The sequence below is a fragment of the Ixodes scapularis genome, unplaced genomic scaffold, assembly GCF_016920785.2.
Source record: "Ixodes scapularis isolate PalLabHiFi unplaced genomic scaffold, ASM1692078v2 PGA_scaffold5__190_contigs__length_132052651, whole genome shotgun sequence".
NCBI classification, from domain to species: Eukaryota; Metazoa; Arthropoda; class Arachnida; order Ixodida; family Ixodidae; genus Ixodes; species Ixodes scapularis.
In genome coordinates, this window is record NW_024609880.1 from 121,387,516 (window position 1) to 121,409,679 (window position 22,164).

Genomic DNA, 22,164 nt, shown 5'->3' on the forward strand with positions numbered 1-22,164 from the left:
TCACCGACGGCTTAAGAAATACCGGGCGTGTGACTTCTTACCTTAACTCTTCTCGCTTTGTTATTCGTTCTTGGGCATTATTTTCCGAAATTACCTAAATCTAATCGGTTTCGCAGCAATAATAAAACTATTGGGCCCTAGAACGCGCTGCGTTGTTTAGGACGTCAGCGTGTATAGTTTACCACGTCGCGTCTGCTTTCCTTGTTTCTGATAATAATCACCCCACGCCAGTGCAAGCTAGGAAGCGATAAAACTGGCCGATTATATTGATGTGGAATACTCCCATCCGCGGCATAGTTACTGTTTTTTTGTTTTTTTTGTAAATCTCGTCAGATTAATTTTGAGTTCATTCTTACGACGTAGTAAGGCGAAGTGTTACTTTGTTGTTTCTGTCGCTTCAAGGCTGTTTCAGGCGTTTGTGTGAGCTGCAACCACAGAAACCAAAGCGACGAGGGAATCGGAACAACTCAAATTCATAATTGCTTTCCCAAAGCTACTACTGGCTTTTATTTTTTTTTTACTTCGTTGTGTATAACGGACACTTGTCTCACATGTTAACGCAGCCTCTCTGAACAATGATTTTCCCTCAAGAGAGTCTTGTCACAAACGTCAGCTATGATCCGGTACAGCTGTATATTGAAATACCAACACAAAAAAAAATAGGAACTTATTTAACACCGAGGCAGTGTTCAGTCGATCTCAAAAGAGAAGGGAATGCAGAAAGAATACGTTGCTATGAACCTCCGGTGCGCATTGTTGTTCGCATATTTCGCCGCGGCGGAGGTCTGGGCAAGGTACGAGGAATGGACGCCGAGCTTTCACTGGACGGAGAAAATGAAAATGAAAAACCCGGAAAACAGCCCTTACTTCAACTACCCAGGTCTTGGGCCTCTGCAAGATGCATGGAAGGTATGTAATTAAGATAAGAGGAGGTGGGGGACGAAATTCAGTCTGTTTCTTTAAGGCTTTACATATATGTTTAAGAAAAAAGACACGAAAGCGATGCTTATGCGCACTAAAAGACATAATATTAGTCGATAAGCATCACGATCAATCAGTTAATTAACAAAAATTTGCTCTTCGCATTTTAATTGATTGAAGATAAAGATCTGATTCCTATCAGAAACTTTCTGAGTATCATCGAAAACTACTAAATGAGTAAATACCAGAATTACTTGGAGCCCATAAGAAGCGCGCTAAAGTTACCATCATCGAGGTGTTCTGGAGGCGACATGAGGTCCCGAGTTTTCCGGTTTAGAGGGACACGCCCTCAAGGATGACCGAAACGTGAAGACGGTATTGGACGATAACGACACCTGGTTTTTCACCAGCAGCGGCTTTGGTGTGGTTTTGGTCACCCTGGGGGCCGTTCCACCGACCGCGTCCTCCACTTTCGGCTTCGCTAGGGATTTTTCTCGTTTGCTGGCTTGAGTCGCTCTATCGCCTCTTCTTCTTCCTACCTCCATGGTTACAATAGAACTACAGTGAACTAGAATACGAGGTAGTGTTGGGAGCGGAGCCATTCGCGTGAAGCGCGTGGTGTAGGAACCAATCCGGAACCAAACCGTCATTTCTGACCGAACCCAACGTTACTAAAACATTCAGTTGGGAAACTCACCCTCGCTGGCGTTTACCGAGACCAAGCTAAATACGATTACAGCGCCGCCATTTAGAAATGGGTTGAGGCGTGAAAGTTGCTTTATATGGCCACTGATCGAGTCCAACATTTCCGAAACTCTCGGGCTCGAGGTGCCAAAATGGCTGTTCAACATTTTTTTGTATTTTTTTTTAAATGTAGTTAATATGAGCTTTTAGAAAACATGTTTTTGCGTAAAAACAAACGGAAAAAGTTCTTTTTCTAGGAGCCTTTATTGGACACTAGTACAGAATGACAGACATATGATGTTTCTAAAATCTTTAGTTTGCAAGGTTTTGTGGCACAATTTATATTGTTTTTAAACAACCATGTCTCACCGGTGATTTCAGGTAGCGCGTCCCAACCTGGGCGCATCCTAGCTTGGGTAGTAGTTCGGGACGCGTCCGCTTGGAAGTTAGGCGATTAAAACCAAAATACATGGGTAACAGTGGACGCTATCGAACGCGATACTCTTGAACCAATTCAAGCAGCCGTGCAGTCCCCCAGTGGCCTCTGCGGGAGAAATGGCGGCGTTACGATTGCAATTAGCTCGGTTCTTGAGTTCTGATCGGTGCCACTTGTTTCAGAGCGGGCTATATGGCAGTATCCAAACTAAGTTTTTCTGGTAACGCTGGCCGAACCGAAATTTTCGCCACCATCTCGAAACTGAACCAGCACTGCACAGGAAACAATATAACAGAAACCGGTTCAAAACAGTTCACGTTATTTTTTTTTTTTGTATTTCAAAATAAATGTTTGAGAAAGAAAAATTGGGAGCTGTGTTCATATGTAGAGATCAAATTGCCAAACACCGAATTGCAATGTATGAGAACTTGTGGGTTTTCGTGGCACTTTTGTATTGTCACAATGATTATCCATGTGTCGTATGGTCACGTGACGTCATGGTGTCAAGGCATGGTGTCAAGTAATGTGACGTCACGTGGCCTCGAGACTTAGTCACGTGACAAATGTCGACATAAGTTTACAACGTCACTAGATTTATTAGCGTTGATGACACCGTGACGTCCCATCGCATTACGATCTCTCACCGCGAGTCACGTGACACCTTGACGCACTCGATTTTCATGAGCCCGAGTCGACTGCTCGAGTTCGTGACAATTAGCGTCGCCAAACATTCGGGTAACGGTTCGTGTTCAATCAGAGGTGAGAATAAGCGAACTCTGACAATGTCTAAAGCTCAACCCATGCTTTATTCTTTGCCAACCCCAACACATGCCTTTATTGAAGAACTGAGTTGAGGAGGGGAAAGCTGTTTCTGTGCTTTATCTTTTCTGCGTCTGCCCTTGGGCGGAGACGAGAACTAATGGGTGTTTCTGCAAGTTATCAACGTCAGGAATGGGCTCTTATCGGTATTTACTGAAAGTACAAACATCGTTGCAGGACCCATTTTACAGGTACACACCATTGTGGCACTCAAACATGTTTTCGTTGTTGCTTAACTGTTTCAGAAAGTAGTCCCCGAGAAGAGAAGCATTCAAAGGGTTTAATTTTACTTTTTGATCCAACGGTAAATAGAACTACAAGTGTGTACGGGAGAGATACATGAAAAGATAGATCCTGGTGCCCTCAGAGGGACAGCCGAACGCCGGCAGTCGCTCAAATTCTCACAGGAGATTCGTTCTCAAGGTTTTCCCTTAGCTTTGACCACCTCCACATATTGTATATACTTCACAGTTTTGGGGAGTTAAATAAAAGAAATGGAGGATCCCTGTTAACAAATGACACAAATGTAATACAGAGGAGGAAGTCCCTCAGGAATAAAAAGTATTCTCTGGAGGACCATCGAAAGAAGAAAAGATGAAAGAGGATTACAAATCTCTGTGATGCGAAATTAGAGCGCAGGACTTGAGGAGGAGGAAGGGAGGGTACGAAGGGGAAGGCATGCTCGTCCTCCCCCTTCGTACCCTCTCCTCTTCCTCTCATCCTCCTCCTCCTCCCATTCCCTCCTCTCCTCTTCTCCTACAATTCAGTTTCCTCGCTAAATTTAAAGGGAAAAATGACATCACATGACTTGGTGTCACATCGCCTATGAACAAATTCAGTTTCTCCGTTAGATTTAGCGAGCAAATTGACGTCACCTGCCCTCAACACCAATTTGATTTCCCGCTAATTTTAGCGGGGAATTGAATTGGTGTTAAATCTAGGGAGAAACTGAATTTTCCCTCTAAATCTAGCGGAGAAACTGAATGCCGGGGAATTGAATCGGTGTTGAGGTCATGTGACGTCAATTTTACCGCTAAATTTAGCGCGCTTACTCCGACGCCGACAGCGACAGATACGCCGCTTAACCCGGAAACGAGCGCCTAAAAGCTGCGTTCTAAAAAAAAATGTGGGGAGGGAGTCTTAAATGCATACTTTGTTCTAAAGTTTTCTCTGCTCAGCATCTTCGGCACAGAGCAGAGCGCGTTATCCCGAAAACTATTTTGTTTGCAAAACCACTCCTGCAAGAAATGTCCGAAAGCGCGTTTTCGTGTTGCCAGACGCTCTCGCCGATCCTCACGACGCAGCGCCACGCAAGAATAATTTGTGTATCTCGATTACATGATCTTGCACTGAGCGCGAACCTTCTGCAGCGAGCATTTTGCATTGCCCTATTTTATTTTCTCAGCGAGAGCAAATCGCAATGACAACCATCTCATAGTACGATGACGTCTTTATAATTAAAAGTAAAATATGGTAATTCATTACCAAATTTGGTTATTCGTTACACATTTATAGCGCAAAAGACGAGGACAGGAAGAAACAATGCGACTGCCCTGTTCCATTGTTCCTTCCTGCACTATAGTCTTTTGCGCGATAATTTTATGGCGATGTCTTCAAGTCACTTATTAAACAGTTCTGTTTTCTGGTGAAATGCGATGTTCTCAACACTAGCAAAGGTGAATGTCCAAATTGTAAAGTTGTGCAGTATATACAGTGGTCTCGCAATGATATGAGGCAGCCTAATACAAAGATAGAGTGCGCCTGACTGCTAAAATACAGCGTTGTTAAGTGAGGGCCCAAAACAAGTGCACGTAAAACCGAATAAAATATTAGCCTGCTAAGGCAGTACTTTTCGAAGTTACGAGCTCGTGCAAACCGATGTTAAAATGAGATTTATGTTACAAATATGTCAGCCCTTCGCGCTATCCATGTGTAATTAAGAACATTATTTCATGCATCTCTATGCATTTCTTTTTGGAATAAGACGTTGTGTATGAAATTTTTAGAATACTATTTATTAGGGCTGGGCGTCGATTAAAAGTTTTAACCCGATTAATCGCCACCCTTTATTCGATTAATTAATCGATTAATCGGTCTCGTTAATTTCCATGCATACTATTTTTAAAAAAGTCAGAAATTAATTTTGTTTTCTGTTTTTGCCTTTCCTGAACATGAGGTAAAGGGCCTAATACACAAGGTTTATTATGAATCAACCTTGATGTGTAGTTAAGAACAGTTTGAAGGCACTGACACATTATTACTTCAGCTGCATGAGGTAAAAGGTTCGGTGATATTATCCGGCAAGAGCGACCTCCTTTGATTTTTCACTCTATAGTCTCTCTCTGTTGCGCTAAACGGACACTCAAACGCTATTGAAGTGGCCGGGAGACGTGTAACCTTCAGCACCTTGTCAGGAGTTAGAAATCTTCCCCCTACAGTTTACTTTAGGCTAAATTCTGACCTAAAGTTTGTTTTCCCTTCATAGAGGTGTTCTCGTCCACGTCTGCGTGGTGAAAGCGTTTACTTTTTACTTTATTTTGGTTCGTTAAAATATTACCGATTAGCCGGTTAAAAAAATTAATCGCGATTAAAGCATTAATCGATTAATCGATAGGTTAATCGATCAAATGCCCAGCCCTACTATTTATTATCTCCTTTTCACCAGATTTAGTGTATTTGCCTTCAGATCTATTTTGTGAGCAGCAACATTAGTGAGCACAGAGTCCTTTTTGGCATACCCCGCGGCCCGGTGTTTTTCACTGCCAAAGAGCGAACAAAAAAAGCCCGTTTCCGAAGGCTCGACAGATCGCGTATTTTCGAGTATCGTCCTCTCATGTCGGTCTGAAGTGGTTATGTGAACTTCATGCAGTCGAATTTATTGATAATAATACTAATATATTTACTGACTGAAAATTTGCCAACATAAATAAATGCCGATCGCCTTAAAGATATACATCATAAGTAAATGCACCACAAATTGTCTGAAATATGCCCTGCAAGACTTTTCCGGCGTTTTTATCTCCGATATGCACGTCTATAAGTGCTTTGATCGAGCCTTAAACAAATTTCTGAATTTGAAGTTGATTTAGATAACTACGTGTTTCCGACTCATAAATGTGTTCCTGACACATAAATCTGTTCCTGACATATATGTTCCTCAAACAAACTATGATTATTGCGCACGCAGACCGTCAGAAAGTGACTAATTAAGTAGTTGCAATGTCGAGAAAAGTATGAAATAGTACTTTGATCTATTTAACAATAAATAACAACTTTAGGAAACGTGATGCTTATTTGCAAATTGCATTGACCGGCATCTTGTCAAAAACAAACCTCAAACGCCAGGATATGTCGAAAATATTCTTGTGGGTAGGCGCTATTTTAGGACAAATTGGATCTGAGTACGGAGGTGCGTATAGATAAGAGTGAACAACTTTGATCACTCTCTTCTGAATGATTATTAGCCTACATCACGGTGCTGATTGTAAACAATGTTGGTCAGGAAAACAAACGTTGTGAATGCCGCTCAGTGTCTCCAACAAAGGTAGAATGAAAGGGCTTGTCCTAAAACTTGCGTGGCATTTTAAAAATAGGGCTGCTTTTAGCTCAGTCGCGTCGTCATAATATATTGTGAAACGCATTTCGTAAACTAGATTTCACATCATATATGGTGAGGGGGTACCCATTTCCTACTTTTATGCACTATAATTAAGTCCTAAGTTTAAGAGAACAACTAGGATTCAGCTTTTGATACTGCGACGTAAATTTGTACCAATCCCGGGTATTTTAGGCGACCTACCAGACTGCTGACCTTTCAATTCATGTAAAATATATGCGACTGAATTAGACAAAAAGATTAAACACGACGTTTTTAAATGTTAATTTGGCTTTTCATTTACTGTTTCCTCGAGATTAAAGATCGCAATTTGTTTTATTTTTGATATTTGTAAGTAAAAGTAAATAGTACGAATAATAATAAGAAGAAAACGATATAGTTACTCGTTTTCACGGTTCAAAGAGTGCCTATTGCCGAAACAATGCAGAAATATATATTCGCCATTTAGCGGTTCAGACCAGTTCGAACCGGTTCGAACTTTTATTTTTGCTCCCCGAAAATGAACCGGAATTGAACCGAAAGGACTATGCAATAAGTGCGGACTATGCACCCGTTGAGGACTATCTGAGAAAAATCTTTTATTTTGACTCCAAATTAACCTCTGCGGACTATACACCGGTTGCGGATTATAGACCGAAAAGTACCGCACATTATCGCCCGATCATTTTTAGAAACCATACCACTTTATTATAAAAAAACGAAGAAAGCAGAAATGACTAAACTATGATTAAACATAAATCCAAGGAGCGGTAGAGACTCCTCAACTATCGCTTACTAAAAGCATGGGGTAACCATACGCAAGTTAATTTTTGGAGTATGCATTTTGTACTAAAGAAATATCATACCTACAAATGTGCGTGCTAGAGATGTTTAAAATTCCCTGCGTCGTTTGCAGGTGTTAGTTCTCTGTAATCATTAGGTTATGCTGTACGGTTGCACAAATACGCTCTTGCAAGTAATGTAATGGCACGCGCACATTTATGTTGTATTCGTGTTGAAACCAATGTTAGTGATACAAGCGTTCGATTTGTTCTTTGTGTATGAGCTTTCATTGATGGGTATGCATTCCTTCTAGACGAACACCATTACATTGCTGTGATTTAAAGTGGGGCAATGCCTGATTTTTACTGTCGACAGGAACGAATGCTTAAATCTGAGTAGTACCCGTGCCACACGGACAACTCGAATAAAATTTACAACGAATGACATTTGACCGATCGGCCAATCAGCGTGCGATACCCCGAGCGTGGGGCGTTCCACACGTGACATATCGCGAGCCCATTCGTCGATCACACGAATGTCATTCGTTCTAAATGGCATTCGAGTTGCCCGTGTGGCACGAATATAAGTGCCCTATTTAGTTGGCGCTGCCATGCGTCTTCTCGTAATATTTGAATAAATAATAAATGTTTCTTTTTGATGATTGCAGGTCCTAGAAGAAACGTCAAATAATACGTACTTTTTGTTGTTTCGCAACGACGCTCCCGTTTTTGATAAATGTATCTCCACAACAGCAAATATCACAGACAAAACGAAGAAAACCGCAAATTACACAATAATGAGTTACGATACGAAAAAAAGGCAATAGTAAGTACTTCACTCATCAGCTAAATAATAATAATATTAATAATAACAGTAATCAATCTGCTTTCGTGGTTGTTTTCGATATTATCGGGCCCGTCAAAGCCAAAGTAGGCTTGTGGGACTAGGCCTGGAAGAGGCAGTAACTCAATCTATACATACTTAGTTAACAAACTAACACAGATAATCAATCATAGTTGTCCGGGGGGGGGGGGGGGGGGGACGTGGGGAGTCAGTCACTTTATTCATGGCACGCATAGAGATCGTCAATCACAGTGGACCGGTAGAAACATTATAGAGATATGTACAGGTACATGTAGACATACATAAAGAGTACACATAGAGATATATACATGCCAAGGACAGAGATAGTCAATCACAGTGAACCGGACGAACCATTATAGAGATATATAGAGATAAAACAAAAAGGTTCCGACAAGGTTGTCAAATTAAAGGTACGAAAAAATTAACGATTAGTTAATGTAGAATCCAATCAATCAGGAATTTTTAGTAGCTTTTTTGACGTAACCGTAAAAATCTCACCAGGAAGTGAATTAAATATTTTCGGGACATAAATATCACGTGTAGCCTGACCGTAGCAAGTATAAGAACGAGGCAAAATATTGAGAGGACATTCTCTTAGAACTCGAGAGGACATGAATGTTGTTTTTTTAGTCATTCATCCAAAAGTGGCGCAAAATCGCTGAATTCACGAACAACTTTTGAAAGAAAGGTAACCCAAGACACTGAAAAATATTTCCGCATTCTGTGAAATCACAGTTACACGCCACGCTCTTCAGTAAATTCCGTAGAATATTATTGATCCGTACTTGCCATCCTTATGGGGCAATTGAAAAAAACACCTCATTCCATATCTTAAAACGGCGTATGCAAGACTGCTGGCAATATCTCTGCGCACAAAGATCGGCTGAAGATATCTACGGGTGTACAAAAGCCAGGCAGCACTTATGAGTTTGCTACAAATATAGGACAGGTGGGTGTTCCAAGGAAGGTCGCTGTCAAAATAAACGCCAAGGTATTTCACTGAATTGACATAAGAAACCGCCGTACAGGAACAACAAGCACAATCAGAGGTATGAATTAACAGAGGAATGTTAGTTACAGTTTGTTTTAAAGAATTTATAAAGCATACTAAACTAGTTTTTGAGGAGTTCACTTAGATACAGTTGTCAAGAAACCAGTTCATAGCAGTGAAAACAGCTTGTAGTATGTGTGCGGTCCTCCCCTGCGGAGGATCTATTGGCGCTCACAGGCGGCGCAGGTTCAGGTTCTGCCGCGCCCTATCTCCTACATCATGTCACCGCCAGGGTTGTAGGCTGACCTGTTTGCAAAGTCGCTCCGGTTGCTTCCTTCACGCCGCGTGAACGGAGACGCTATACGCCGGCTTTTGAAACAGGCACCGCGAAGCATGTTACAGGGTGGCGCACCTCGATCGTTTTGGCCCATGGGCATTTTTGGGTCGGTTGTGCGAAAATATACACGAAATGTTCCCTACAAACTACCGTCCACCTCTGTGCTGTTAATTTCTCTTTTCCTGACCACCCCGTAGCAGTTTTACGCTTTTTTAATAATAATGAAATTGTGAAAAATGGGCAAGTGCACGCCTCATTTATGGCAACCGCGTTAGCGTCGATTTGGCCATATTTCTCGCTTTATAAATTAAAAGCCACACAAATACCGCATTACTTTTGCAGACTCTGTTAGTGCATATTATAAACTTCAATTTCAGAGAGTTTAAAGAATATGATTGATCTTTTCTAAATGATTTTCAAAATAATGCATTTTTACGCAAATGCCTTTGTGTGAGCAATTCTTGTAAATTCTTCCCGCTACCAAGGACAACAATATTTCCCGAATCGATGAACTATATACAGAGCAACACACTTGCAAAGGTTTAAGACCTTAGATTTTATAGATACGGAGCAAAATATTCTTTAATCCAGAGTGTTATTGCGCTGTTTTTTTCTCAAAATAACTACCCTAATACTCGGGGATTAATACTTTTTGTCAATCCTTTTTACGCCTAATTTGACAGTGAATATTTCTATACCCGTAGCCAGAGCAGTTTTTTGGGAGAAACCGCCCGAAATGTCAACATCGAGCGATACGCAAAACGCGCACGTGACTGAGAGGGTGCTTACAAATTTTTTTCGCAAAGACAAAAACTTTTTTCTTAAAACAAGGGTTGGTTTTGTTCTTCTGGGCATGAAGCCAGCAAAATATATTTTTTTCATCGAAATTAAAAATGGTCACCGGACATGTTTGTTCGATCTTTTCTGAAAACGCCCAGTAGTTAAAAAGGAAGAAAAGCTCCCGAAGACCAAAATTAAACCATTTACACAGCAAAATTGAATGGTTAACGGTATGCACACACACACACACACACACACACACACACACACACACACACACACACACACACACACACACACACACACACACACACACACACACACACACACACACACTCACGCGCACACACACACACACACACACACACACACACACACAAAGCAGCATCCTGAAACGCTGCATTCAAATAATCGGTATTGTCGTCTAAGAGCAGTTGCGTGTCCTTCTCAGGTGCACAACCGTATTGCGATTTGGATGTCATCAGGTGGCTACCCAAAAAACTGCTCATCTCAAGAAATGGGTTCTTTTCTAACAGGTATACGAAGACAGGCAATATTGATATGGGGCGGTAATTCTCTATCACATTTGGTTTCCGCCCTTAAAAATGGGTCAAGCAATAGCCACTTTCGACTCTTTCTTAATCTAACGTGTCTTTATGAAACCGTTAGTCATAAAACGGTGCACGTGTTTTAAAGATGTAAAGTTAATATGGAGAAAACCAAAGGTAATTCCATCGGCTCCAGGTCACTTAATCCACTTCATACTAAACAGAGACGACTCCTAAGCGTTTTTATCTGTATCATGGAGAAAAGCAGACGGGCAATTTGTATCTTTCAATGGTACTTCCTAAACACAGCCACTGGGTAATTTGTCTGAAGTGGCGAAGAACGTGTTAAGCGTTCCCGCAGTCTCCTTACTACTGCCGAAAATTTTTTTTTTAATATGACGTCACCAATTGAGCGCTAGCTGTAGTGACCTCTCAGACCTTTCACAAGGGACCAAGTTTGTGAAATATTAGAATGATTTTCTGAGAACCTTTTTTCCCCATACAGAAATGATCAATGAGTTTCAATTGACTTCCTATTGTGTTCCTATAGAGTCAATTGAAACTCAATATAAACTTAATGTCTAATGAGTTTGGTCATTAGAAACTGAATTTTGATTCTATTGAATTTACTCGTTAGGAATGCAATTGAGTTTGATCATTAGAAAACCAATATCAATTCTAATGAATTTACTCATTAGGGATGCAATAGTGTTTTATCATAAGACAGTCAATATGGATTCTGTTGAATTTACTCATTAGGAATGCAATTGAGTTTGGTCATTAAGAACTGAATATCGATCCTATTGAACTTACTCATTAGGAATGCAATTGACTTTGGTAATAATAAACTCAATATCGATTCTATTGAATTTACTCATTAGAAATGCAATTGAGTTTGGTCCTTAACATCTCAATATATATTCTTTTGAAACTGCTCATTAAGAATGAAATTGGGATTGTTCATTAGAAATGCAATATGTATTCTTTTGTATTTACTCATTAGGATTGCAATTGAGTTCGGTCGCAAGAAACTCAATATCGATTCTATTGAATTTACAGGAATGCAATTGAGTTTGGTCGTTTGTGGATTACTGCATTGAACGATTATTGCTTGTACCAATGTTTTTCTATCCAGTGATAGAGTCCAATGTCTTCTAAACACTGTTTATCATTTATGAAACTTCCAAGGAGGAAATAGCAGACTGGAAACCTTAATAAATGCTGAGGTGGTCACCGGCATAATGAATACCTTTCTTATGTAGGGTATATGAGGCGGTGGGGTAGCCAAGGGGAGCACGATTAGTGGGTTGTGAGTGCTTAGTTATCATGTTTGTGTTCGTTTCTTCCATATGCTTTGTTTCCTTCATGTTGCATGCTTTAAAGAATTATACAAAAAATTCTCAACCGTTGCAATTTTTCTAACGCAGTTGCAAGAAATTCTATTGAAACACGTTGCAAAAATTCAATTGAAACTCAATTGCAATATTTTCATTGAATCTCAATAGCAAAACTTGTATTGAAACACTACTGCCAAAATTCATTTGAAATGCAATTGCTAAGATTCAATTAAGACTCAGTGGCCAATACCGTGTTACGGTTCAATAGGCACTCATTAGAAAAAGTGAAGAGAGTTTCAATTGAGGCTGAATGCGGTTTATTCAGTGAGTCTTTTACACTTTCAATTGAAACTCCATTCATGTTTTGTAAGGGCTTAAATAAAGTTCCCACAGCCCGCAAAGCACCTGGATAGCGATCCGTAATCCGCCATAAGACCTTGAACTATGCTGAGAAGGCTGGCAGCGCGCATCCGCAGCTGCGGCGTTTTCTTTACAGATACCGTAGCGGAGGAGAAAAACGATCTACTACAACTGCCTAGTGACCTCGTTCCTCGCTGCATGAAATTCCGCGCGCAACTGGAGATCTCGAGGAGCTCGCGTACAACGCACCAAAAACCTTTATGAGGGTTGGAAGCTAATATATGAGTATTTAGCTAACGTAATCTGGCCTTCGTTTTTTTTTGTTTTGTTTTTTTCGCTAAACGTTGCGCTGTGCTTTCGCCTTGGAAGAGTCGTGGACTTGAACAAATGTTGAGTAAACATCAGAGTGCGATGTCCCTTGGAGAAAAGAGCTCCAAACATATGACAAAGCCAATCTGTCCAACATCCTTTTATCGAAGATTTGAACGATTTGTCGATCACTTTTCGCAGCCGCTGCCGGGACAGACTGCCATACCATGTGACACCCAACAAAAAAATGGTCGGCCATTTTTTTGCGAAATTACTGCCGATTTCAATGTGGCTTCTAACGTCCTGACACAAATATGGTAAATGCTCGAAGAGACCACTATACCGCCCACCACCTCTTATATGGTTGGTGCACTGAAAACGCTTTCAAAACCTACACCAGCAAGCGTAAGGGTAGTAGCAAACATCGGATGTTTAATCTTATAGCAAATCTATGTTCATATCTTGTACGATGCAAAATAATACTAGACTGCAGGTCGTGCCAACTTGTCACTGTGAGCTCGTGAAGACATTGCCCGTATCTTTTAGAAGGAGATCTATAGCGTACGAAAAGACAAAGAGAGTGGAATGAGGTCTCAATTTTTAAGGAAATACATTCTGCGTAAGAAAAAGTTACTTCCTGACTTGAGGCATACTTATTCACTTTTCGCATATACTACCAACCCCCCTCTAATTGAATACTTACGAGAAAACAAAAACGAATTGTAACCCAATAACTGGTAAATATCCCACAAAGCTTAGGGTTCGTTGGATTCCGTTAAAACAAGAACGTTAATGCGAAGCAAAACTTCATTAACAATCACTTTACGACACTCCCAGTACTTTCTCAAACTTCTAATGTTAACGTACAGAACAGGAATTGAGTTGTAGGGTGCAACGAGCAACCGCTTCAACTTATCGAAGTCCTTACACGTATTGAAAGTCACCGTTACTAACTAACACATTTCCCTCTCTCCAGACCCTGAACATTGTTGATACGGACGATGTGCACATTTTCGAAATTGCGTTCGTAAATTCCTTCCGACATTTCCCAAACAAACCTCTACTGCGTTCGCTTCCCCTTTACTTTAGCATTCCAGAAAACTTTCCTGCATGGAAGATGCAGGTGTTCGTTAAAAAGTACTCATGAAAGAGCGTCCGAAGAAAGCAGCTTACGCAATCTACTACGTTAGACAAAGTCAGCTTGCTTTAGGTCTACCCACTAATCCTTCCAATCAGAGCTCGGAGTTCTGACGTCCCCGCACGCTCTCGTCTCCTTCTCCCACGGCGCATATGTTCTACAACTAACTTGCTCGTAAATTATTTTAATTTCAGCGAGAATATGACAATACAAGTGAGAGCTCTGAATCAAACTGACTACCCGCTTGAAAACGTTATAAGGGTAAACCTCAAAGGTATGTATATACTCAAGCCATGCTTCGAAAAAGGGGGGGGGGGGGGGATATAACCTGAGAGGGTTAACCGTTAAACCCTTATTCAAATTTATTCAAATCTTTAGGACGAATTATGCCCTATTGGGAATTATAAATTCCGAAGTTTCAGCCTAATAGACCAATTAAACAGCATCCTACGCTTCTCAAGTTACAGGAAAGATGTAACATCATCAGAAAATGTTTAAAAAGATCATTTCAATCCGAATATAGTGTGTTTGAATGTGAAATAGAGTGTCCTAGTACAAGTTAAGGTACAAATTGTAGAAAAGTCAATTCTAGAAGAGAAAAAGACAACAAAAACACCCAGAAATTAAAAAAGTCACAAAAGTTTTATCATAAAAGAGCGAGTTTTTTCTGTTTTTTTTTTTAGACTTAGTATTTTATTTTGTTTTGGTTTTTTATGAAATTTCAGTTCAGGACAATCCTGCATTTAGTTTTTACGCTATCAGAACGTCAACTGATGCATTTCATCCTACCATACTTCCTGCTAAAAAGTGGAACTGAGAAAAATGCATTTGAAGTTTCAACTTCAGGTTTCTCTATTTTCTAAGTCTGAGGCATAGAAAATTCACCTGAAGCATCGAAAGCACCTTCCTTTTTGAAAATTCATTGTCCCCATGGAATTAACTACCAGCTTGCGTCGTTTGTGAGCAAACTATTTTTCGGTAGCAGGCATTCCTCTACAGATAAACTACCAAGAACCATGAGGCAAATGATACCAATGATACCAAAAAACAGCAAAGTAGCAATCTGATCTGAATTGGAAGATACTGTCAAAAAGTCACTGCTGAAGATAACAAACTATCACGTCACCGGGCAGGACCAGTCGTGAACCCTATCATGGGTCTCAACCAGTAAGATTGTTCATACAATATGTTTTACATTTTGTCTGTTTGTATTTATGGGGTTGTCCTTTGATTCCTTGATTCTTTTAAACTTGGGAGGCTGCGACAGGCTAGATTTAAAGAAAGAGGCGCTTCCAAGGAGGGTGTTGCACAAAAACGAAACAGGCCTGATTAAAAGAATGCAAATTTCTTTCCTGCTGCTTTGGAGGGCTGCCGACATGCCGAAAATATGTTTTCTAGATAAATCCTCAATCTATGTAAACGTACGTTCCTGAAAACAATTATTTCGAAGTTAGTAAGCATGAATATAGCATTTAAAAAACCGTTTTCCAAAAAAATGAAATTCCAAAGCCATTAATTAGATTCGGAATTTTCATCTCATTAATGACAAATCTAGTTTTCTTTTTTGACACAGCTCGCACAAATAGATAAGTGGCAGATATAAACGAATGCATCGGGAAGTCTGTCGTTTCGTTTTGGCATAAAACAATGGGATCCAGAAATCACTCATCTACTAGTTTATTTGTTTTCAAGCTTCTTAGCGGTGGTGAATGCCCTCCAAAGTCTCGCATTCGAACATTTTAACGTCCGTCTAAATATATACTTATATATTCGTGGCTTGAGATGCCACGTTGTCCAGAGAAAAGCAGCGGATCTTCTGAAAAAGAAATGCGATTTTTTTTTGTTTGATTTTTACTGTGGTGACCTTTGAACTTATACTCGTTTCTTTCTACTCTTCTGCCCAATAAATAATAGTTTTAATTCCCTCTAGAAATAAACACAGAACAACGACGTACATTCATATGGTGAGGCTATCTGTCGTTTTAAATGCCGTATTTTTAACAATAGAACTTTGTGCACCTTAGCCCGGCGTGCATATATATAGATATATGCACGTATATATATATATGCACTCAGTTTTATACCCACGCCTTCGGCCTCCCGCCACCATGCCCGTTATATATATATATATATATATATATATGCAAAAGTTTTATCCATTTTTTATTTTCAATTATTTATTTTATTTTTCATTTAACAATTTATTTTTGTAAGTTCTTGTGTGTTAACTTTGACTTTTACTCCGCCCTGTTTAGAAGTTTCTTTCCCGCGTAATTAGCGTTCTTGTGCCTAGTCTTCATTATTCCCGTAAACTAATACAACTTTTTTTCGGCACTTCACCCATGTTTCTTGCGTGACTTTTTTCGCCATTAAATTAGAATTGTACTCTTCATCCTACGGCTGCTGTGTCTGCGCACATCACTTTTGCCCATATATCAACGGAAGCATTTGTCAACATTCGTCACTCTTTATATATATATATATATATATTTCTTTATATATATATATACATCTATATATATAAAGAAAATATGGCGTAGGATGCCGAAGACTATAAAGTAATGAAGTCGCACCTCGAAACGTTGTTGGAGTTTTAAAGCGTTTAGTGAGTCGACGTTTCGGCCTGAGTATATATATATATATATATGAAGTCTAGAGGTTTTTTGCGCGACACGTCGGGCTGAGGTGCACAAAGTTCTATAGTTAAAAATGCGACATTTAAAACGGCAGATAGCCTCACCATGTGAATGTACGCCCTTGTTCTGTGTTTATTTCAAGCGTGAATTAAAAATATTATTTATTGGGCAAGAAGAGTAGACAAAAAATGAGTATAAGTTCAAAGGTCACCACAGTAAAAATAAGAAAAAAAAAACGCATTTTGTTTTTAAAAGATATATATATATATATATATATATATATATATATATATATATATAAGTGAAAGATCCGTACTTGTGGAGGTACTATGCAAGGAGTTTATTATATACATATATAGGGGATGAAGATGGCGACGTGGAATTTCGGCCTCTTCCGCAGCGTCACAGACCTCTGCACCAGCCACACGACGGCACGGTCCGGTCTGGGGGACTCGCGTCACTGAGAAGCGTCAGAACGTCGGGTGCTGGGGATAGGGGCGGGGGATAGTCTGTCGCCTTCGTCTGATGCGGCTATGTCTGATCCGGCTTCGTCTGATTCGGCTTGTCATGGCGCCTGGGCGGTAGCTGGGCGACGAATCCTTCGGCTGGTGCTTGGTCTGGTGCTGCGTATGGCTGCCTCAAAGAGGTGGGTTGAAAGGATCATAGCGGCGCCGATGTACAATGTAAAAGATGAGTATGGCTCCGCACGTCCATCATACTCTTAGGGTGATGCTGCCGGCAGCAGAAAGGACAGTACAGTACACGATGATAGAACAAACATACGATTTATGGAGGCCCAGCTGGCCCGTGGGGGCAGACGGTCGTACGCGTCACTGCCCCGTCGTCGTCTTCGCCTTTCTAATATATATATATATACATATAAGATCTAAAATGTTAAGTTGGGTGACGAACCGGATTTTACAAAATAAACCAGACTGAGTAAATATTGAAACCTGCTTACTTTGACTGGCCAATATTACAAATATTGCCCCGCCATCGTGCCCACATTCTCTCATTGTCGGATTGTGTAGGCTACATTTAAACAGGTTAGCTGCATTGTTGCAATGTTCAGGCAATGTCTTAAGGCCGTCGTAAACCATGTCGAGTCCTGATTAACTCCCGCGCAAGAGATGATCTATCAAGGTTTTCAGGTTAACTCTAAGATACTGAAGCTCCAGCTACCATGAGAGGAAAGCTAGCGTTCATTGTTTAGGAGATACTTTCAGTGGTGGATCCTAAGGAAATAAGTTTTACAAATTAATCAATAAAAAAAACTCGAAAAGCTCTCTTTGCTAATACAAGCTTGGAAAACTTGATCCTCAATATTGGTGGCAGTACGGTCAGAAACTTAGCCGATTGAGGATTTCTACTGAGAAAAAGAGTGCTCCAAATATTAGGCAGGTTGTTGAAGCAAACGTGGTGTTATATAAAGGCAATCAATGCGAGTTTGCACTCAGTCCCCACAAGCAGGCACGGTTGTGACTTTGAAGTGGCCAGATATGCATTTGGTAGCAGTAGCCTAGCCAGATAGGTTTTTCTGAGGGGTGCTGAGATGGCTTGGATATCCATGACTTGGGGTGCGGGGGGTCGGGGATTGAGGAGGAGGTCAAAATATGTGTGTATAATATATATAGACCATTTCATTTATTCCGGTGAGCGCTCCCAGGGCGGCGCCATTTTGTTCGAGCGCAGCGCCCTCTACCCACATCCGGGAAGTTCAGCAGGTTCGGCGGGGTAAAACGAGAGAGAGGGCACGCGCCCATTCCGCTAGTAGGCGACAAACCGGGAGATTGCCGCTCTCCATCTTTTGGCTGTAGCGACGGGCTGTACCGAACATCGAACTCTCGCTCGTGGCTGCCGTTGTGACGTGGTTCGCGTTTTTTAGAATATTTATGGCTACTACAAAATCAGCCTAAAGCGCTCTGTTGTTTTATTTCAGGATCATTTAGCGTATCTTTGTTACGTTACTTCGATAGCAGTCGAGTCAGCCGGCAGTACTCCCTTCAACCACTGCGTTTATTGCGTCAGGAGAGCACGTTTTCATTTCTTAATCCACACTTCCATTCATTGTCGCTAACGGCCTACACCAGTACGAACTTCGTATAGTCAAAAAACTATAGCAACCGGATTTACTTTTCGCCGGAGGACCGGCCAATCTGACACAATGTTTCTATTTCTTGTTTTATTTCCACCCAGGTAACAGCGGAATCGGTCCCGGTTAGTCTTCTTATGAAGCGTAGCATTACACGATAGCTTGCATATCAAAATCCGCGCATCTGCGCTTGAGATTTCCAAAATGACACGATTTTAAACCGAATTTTAACGCCAGCCGATTGTGAGGTACAGCCCACTCGGCCGAGCAGACGACGAGCGGGGAAAGAGGGGGAGGGCCATTTTTTTCTCTCTCCTCTCTTCCTAGTGGATTCTTCGCAAAAAGAGCTCTCTGGCCGCCGCCACTTTACGAACCGAGCGACCCCTATAGGCCAGACATTTCTGCCACCCGCCTGAGCTGTGGAAACCCGGTCAGCGTGGCTCCCCACCTGCATTGTGCATTCGGAGTTCACTAGCTTTTCTTGGAAGTTTTTACTTTATTCGCCTGTTTAGGATGCTTACCCTTTGTGTGTTAGCTTCCACTGCGAGAACAGGGGCATAGCAGCGTTTGTTGCCTGAACGGCCATCGCAGGAAGCGAACGAAGTGAGCGAACATCAAGCAGCACGCGACGCAGGCAGTTCAACGTTCTTGGAGGATTATTTCCATAGAGATAATCTCCGAAAAGCCTTCCCGGCAATGTTCTTGGTTTGGCGAAAAATAGCTGATCGGGTTAGGCCCGGGGTGTGGCGATGGAATAGACACGTACGCTCATTTGCTTTGAAGCTGTCCAAAAAAACAGCCGTCGTCAAAACGTGTCCCAAAACACGCCGGATTCCGTCCGATCATTGTGAAGGGACTATAGACCTTTATCGTGTACTCTCGTCCCCAACCACCTATTAGGCGTATCCGGTTTCGGCGACGAAACAAAAATAAAACGCTCCAACCTGTAAATAGTGAAAAAACAGAGGGAAGGCAAAACGAGAATGTGTGACGGTTACGCATCCTAAATTCCTTTTATTGGCGTGGCGACGGCGGCGCCATTGCGGATAGACCTTTCCAGCGGCAGTCTTGAACGAAGCGATTTACAGCGCGCGTCCCTGGTTCTGAGAGTGTACGTCAGTGTTGCCCGACTGCGCTGGGCTGCGAATTTTCCCGTCACTGAGCTGTGGCGGCCTGCGCAGGCGCCCTTCCGGACGCTGGTGGAAGATAAATTGCCGCGTTCTATTTTTTATTTTGTGTTCTATGGCGAATATAATTTTTTCGGTGTTTTTAAGAATGCATTTTACTATTTTTGGGAACAAAAACAAAGAAATGATAGCTGTTTTGGTGAGTCCGTGCGCGACAGAAGAAAGGCAACAATAATGTTTGTTTTAGATTTTGTTAATCATTCTACGTCACCATACACTCAGCCGTGTGAATGTACGAAGGTCTTAGCCGTCTGAAATAGTTGACCACACAGGATATTCGAACTGCATGGAACTACACACAACATGAAATTCAGCGAGTCTCATCAATCGAACAACATATATTGTATGTACCCCACGTTGCCGCGTTATCCCAACAGGATTTGAGAAAGCTCTAAAATAACATACAATATCAATATACAGTGTCGACTTTACGTGGCTTGCACATGACGTCATTTTCGATGCCCCCCCAGAGAAAAGGGGAAGAAGGAGCCCCCCTTATCAGGATCCTCCTTTGTGCCTCCCGGATTTACACAGGCGTCGCTATTCTCCTCCCAGAAGATTATAGAAGAATTACCCGTCACTCGAAATTTTTACAAAAGCAGCTTCCCTCTCCTCCTTGTACATGGTGTTCAAAAGTATGCGATGTGACGTCAGTGTAGGAGCCTATTGTCACTTCACGACGATCGAAGGGAATCCGGCGTGTTTTGGGGCACATGTAGAAGATAGCTTCTATTTTCGCACAGCTGCAAAGCTAAAGAACGAACGTGTCTATTTCGTCCCCACACCGAGGACTCGACCCTATCACCTATTTTTCACGAATACCCGGAACATAGCCGGGAAAGTTTTTTGGAGATTATCTCAACAGAAATAATCCTCCAAGAACGTTGAACTGCCTGCGTCGCGGGCTGCTTGACATTCGCTTTCTTGGTTCGTTTCCTGCGAAGGCCGAGCAAGCTACGAGCCTTGGTATTTCTTGGTTCTCACAGTGGAAAATAACACACAAAGTGTAAGCTTCCCAAACAGGCAAATAAAGTAAAAACTTCCAAGAAAAGCCGGCGAATTCCGAATGCACAATGCAGGTGGGGAGTCACGCTGACCGGGTTTTCACAGCACAGGCGGGTGGCAGAAATTAGTGGCTGATAGGGGTCGCTCGTTTCGCAAAATGGCGGCGGCCAGAGAGCTTTTTTTGCAAAGGTCTATATTGGATATGTTGTGTTACTTGAGACCTGTTTCAAATCATGTTCGGATAACGCGCCACCATGGGGTACGTACAATTTATGATGTTCGATTAATGAGACTCGTTGAATTTCATAGTGTGGGTGGGCAATATCAATGCAGTTGGGATATACTGTGGTCAAATATTTTCGACGGTTAAGACCTTTGTAGATTGACACGGCTGAGTGTATGGTGCCACAAAAAATTAACATAATATGAAACAAACATTACAGTTGCATTTGTTTTGTCGAGCACGGACTCACCAAGACAGCCTTCATTTTTTTCCACTTAAATAGTACGATGCATTCCTAAAAACCCCAACAAATTCTATTCGCCATAGACACAAAATAAAAAATAAAACGCGGCAATTCAGCCTCCATCAACGTCCGTAAGTACGCCTACGCAGGCTGCCATAGCTCACTGACTAGAAGAACCCAGAGCCCAGCGCAGTCGAGCAACACTGACGTACCCCCTCAAAACCAGGGACGCGCGCTGTAAATCGCTTCGTTCGAGACTGCCGCTGGAAAGGTCTATAGGTCGGACGAATGTTACGGTGGGGAGGACGGGAAGCTGAAGCCCCATAAGCCCCTCCGCTGTCAACGCGACCGCCTGGTGGTACCTGCTAATATTAGCCTATATTGGTGCCACTAACGACCAAAATAGCTTCACTGCAGAGCTGTAAAAGTTACTCATGAAAACTAATTAAGTTAGAGTTACCTGAGCTGAAGTGGAGTTAAGTTACAATCACACACTTACAGTTGTAACTCGTTATAGTTTCCAAAAAATAAAACTAAGTTACATCGCAATTACTTCACCGTTCCAGCAGGATAACCAATGCCATCTCGGTGTTTGGAACGCGTCTCCAAATGCTGTGTTTACCGTGTCCTAAACATAATGTCCCTAGATTTCCGCCTGATGACGTCATACAACTGTCGCTCTGTCGCCGGCCGCTGCCCTGGCGGTGTCCCACCAGCAGTGCTGGGTGTGGCGGACGCCTGTTCTGCTGCAGGTCGCTCTCCAGCGCACCAGTTTACGGAAACTTCGACAGCCAGGAGTCGGGACGCCGCGACGACAGAGGCACTCGCGCTCGCACGTGCCTCTCGCCTGCGTTTCTACGATCAACCGCAAGGAT

General features: G+C 41.8%; 1 protein-coding gene across 1 annotated transcript in view; it reads left to right on the top strand.

The window, feature by feature from the left end:
• Nucleotides 1–714: 714 nt before the first annotated feature.
• Nucleotides 715–22,164, top strand: part of LOC120850081 — a 29,541-nt gene continuing 8,091 nt past the window's right edge. Inside the window, exons 1-4 of the mRNA XM_042293899.1 lie at nt 715–909; nt 7,906–8,063; nt 14,097–14,176; nt 18,260–18,262. Coding sequence (XP_042149833.1) covers nt 715–909; nt 7,906–8,063; nt 14,097–14,176; nt 18,260–18,262 — 436 coding nt within the window. The remainder of the gene's footprint in view (nt 910–7,905; nt 8,064–14,096; nt 14,177–18,259; nt 18,263–22,164) is intronic.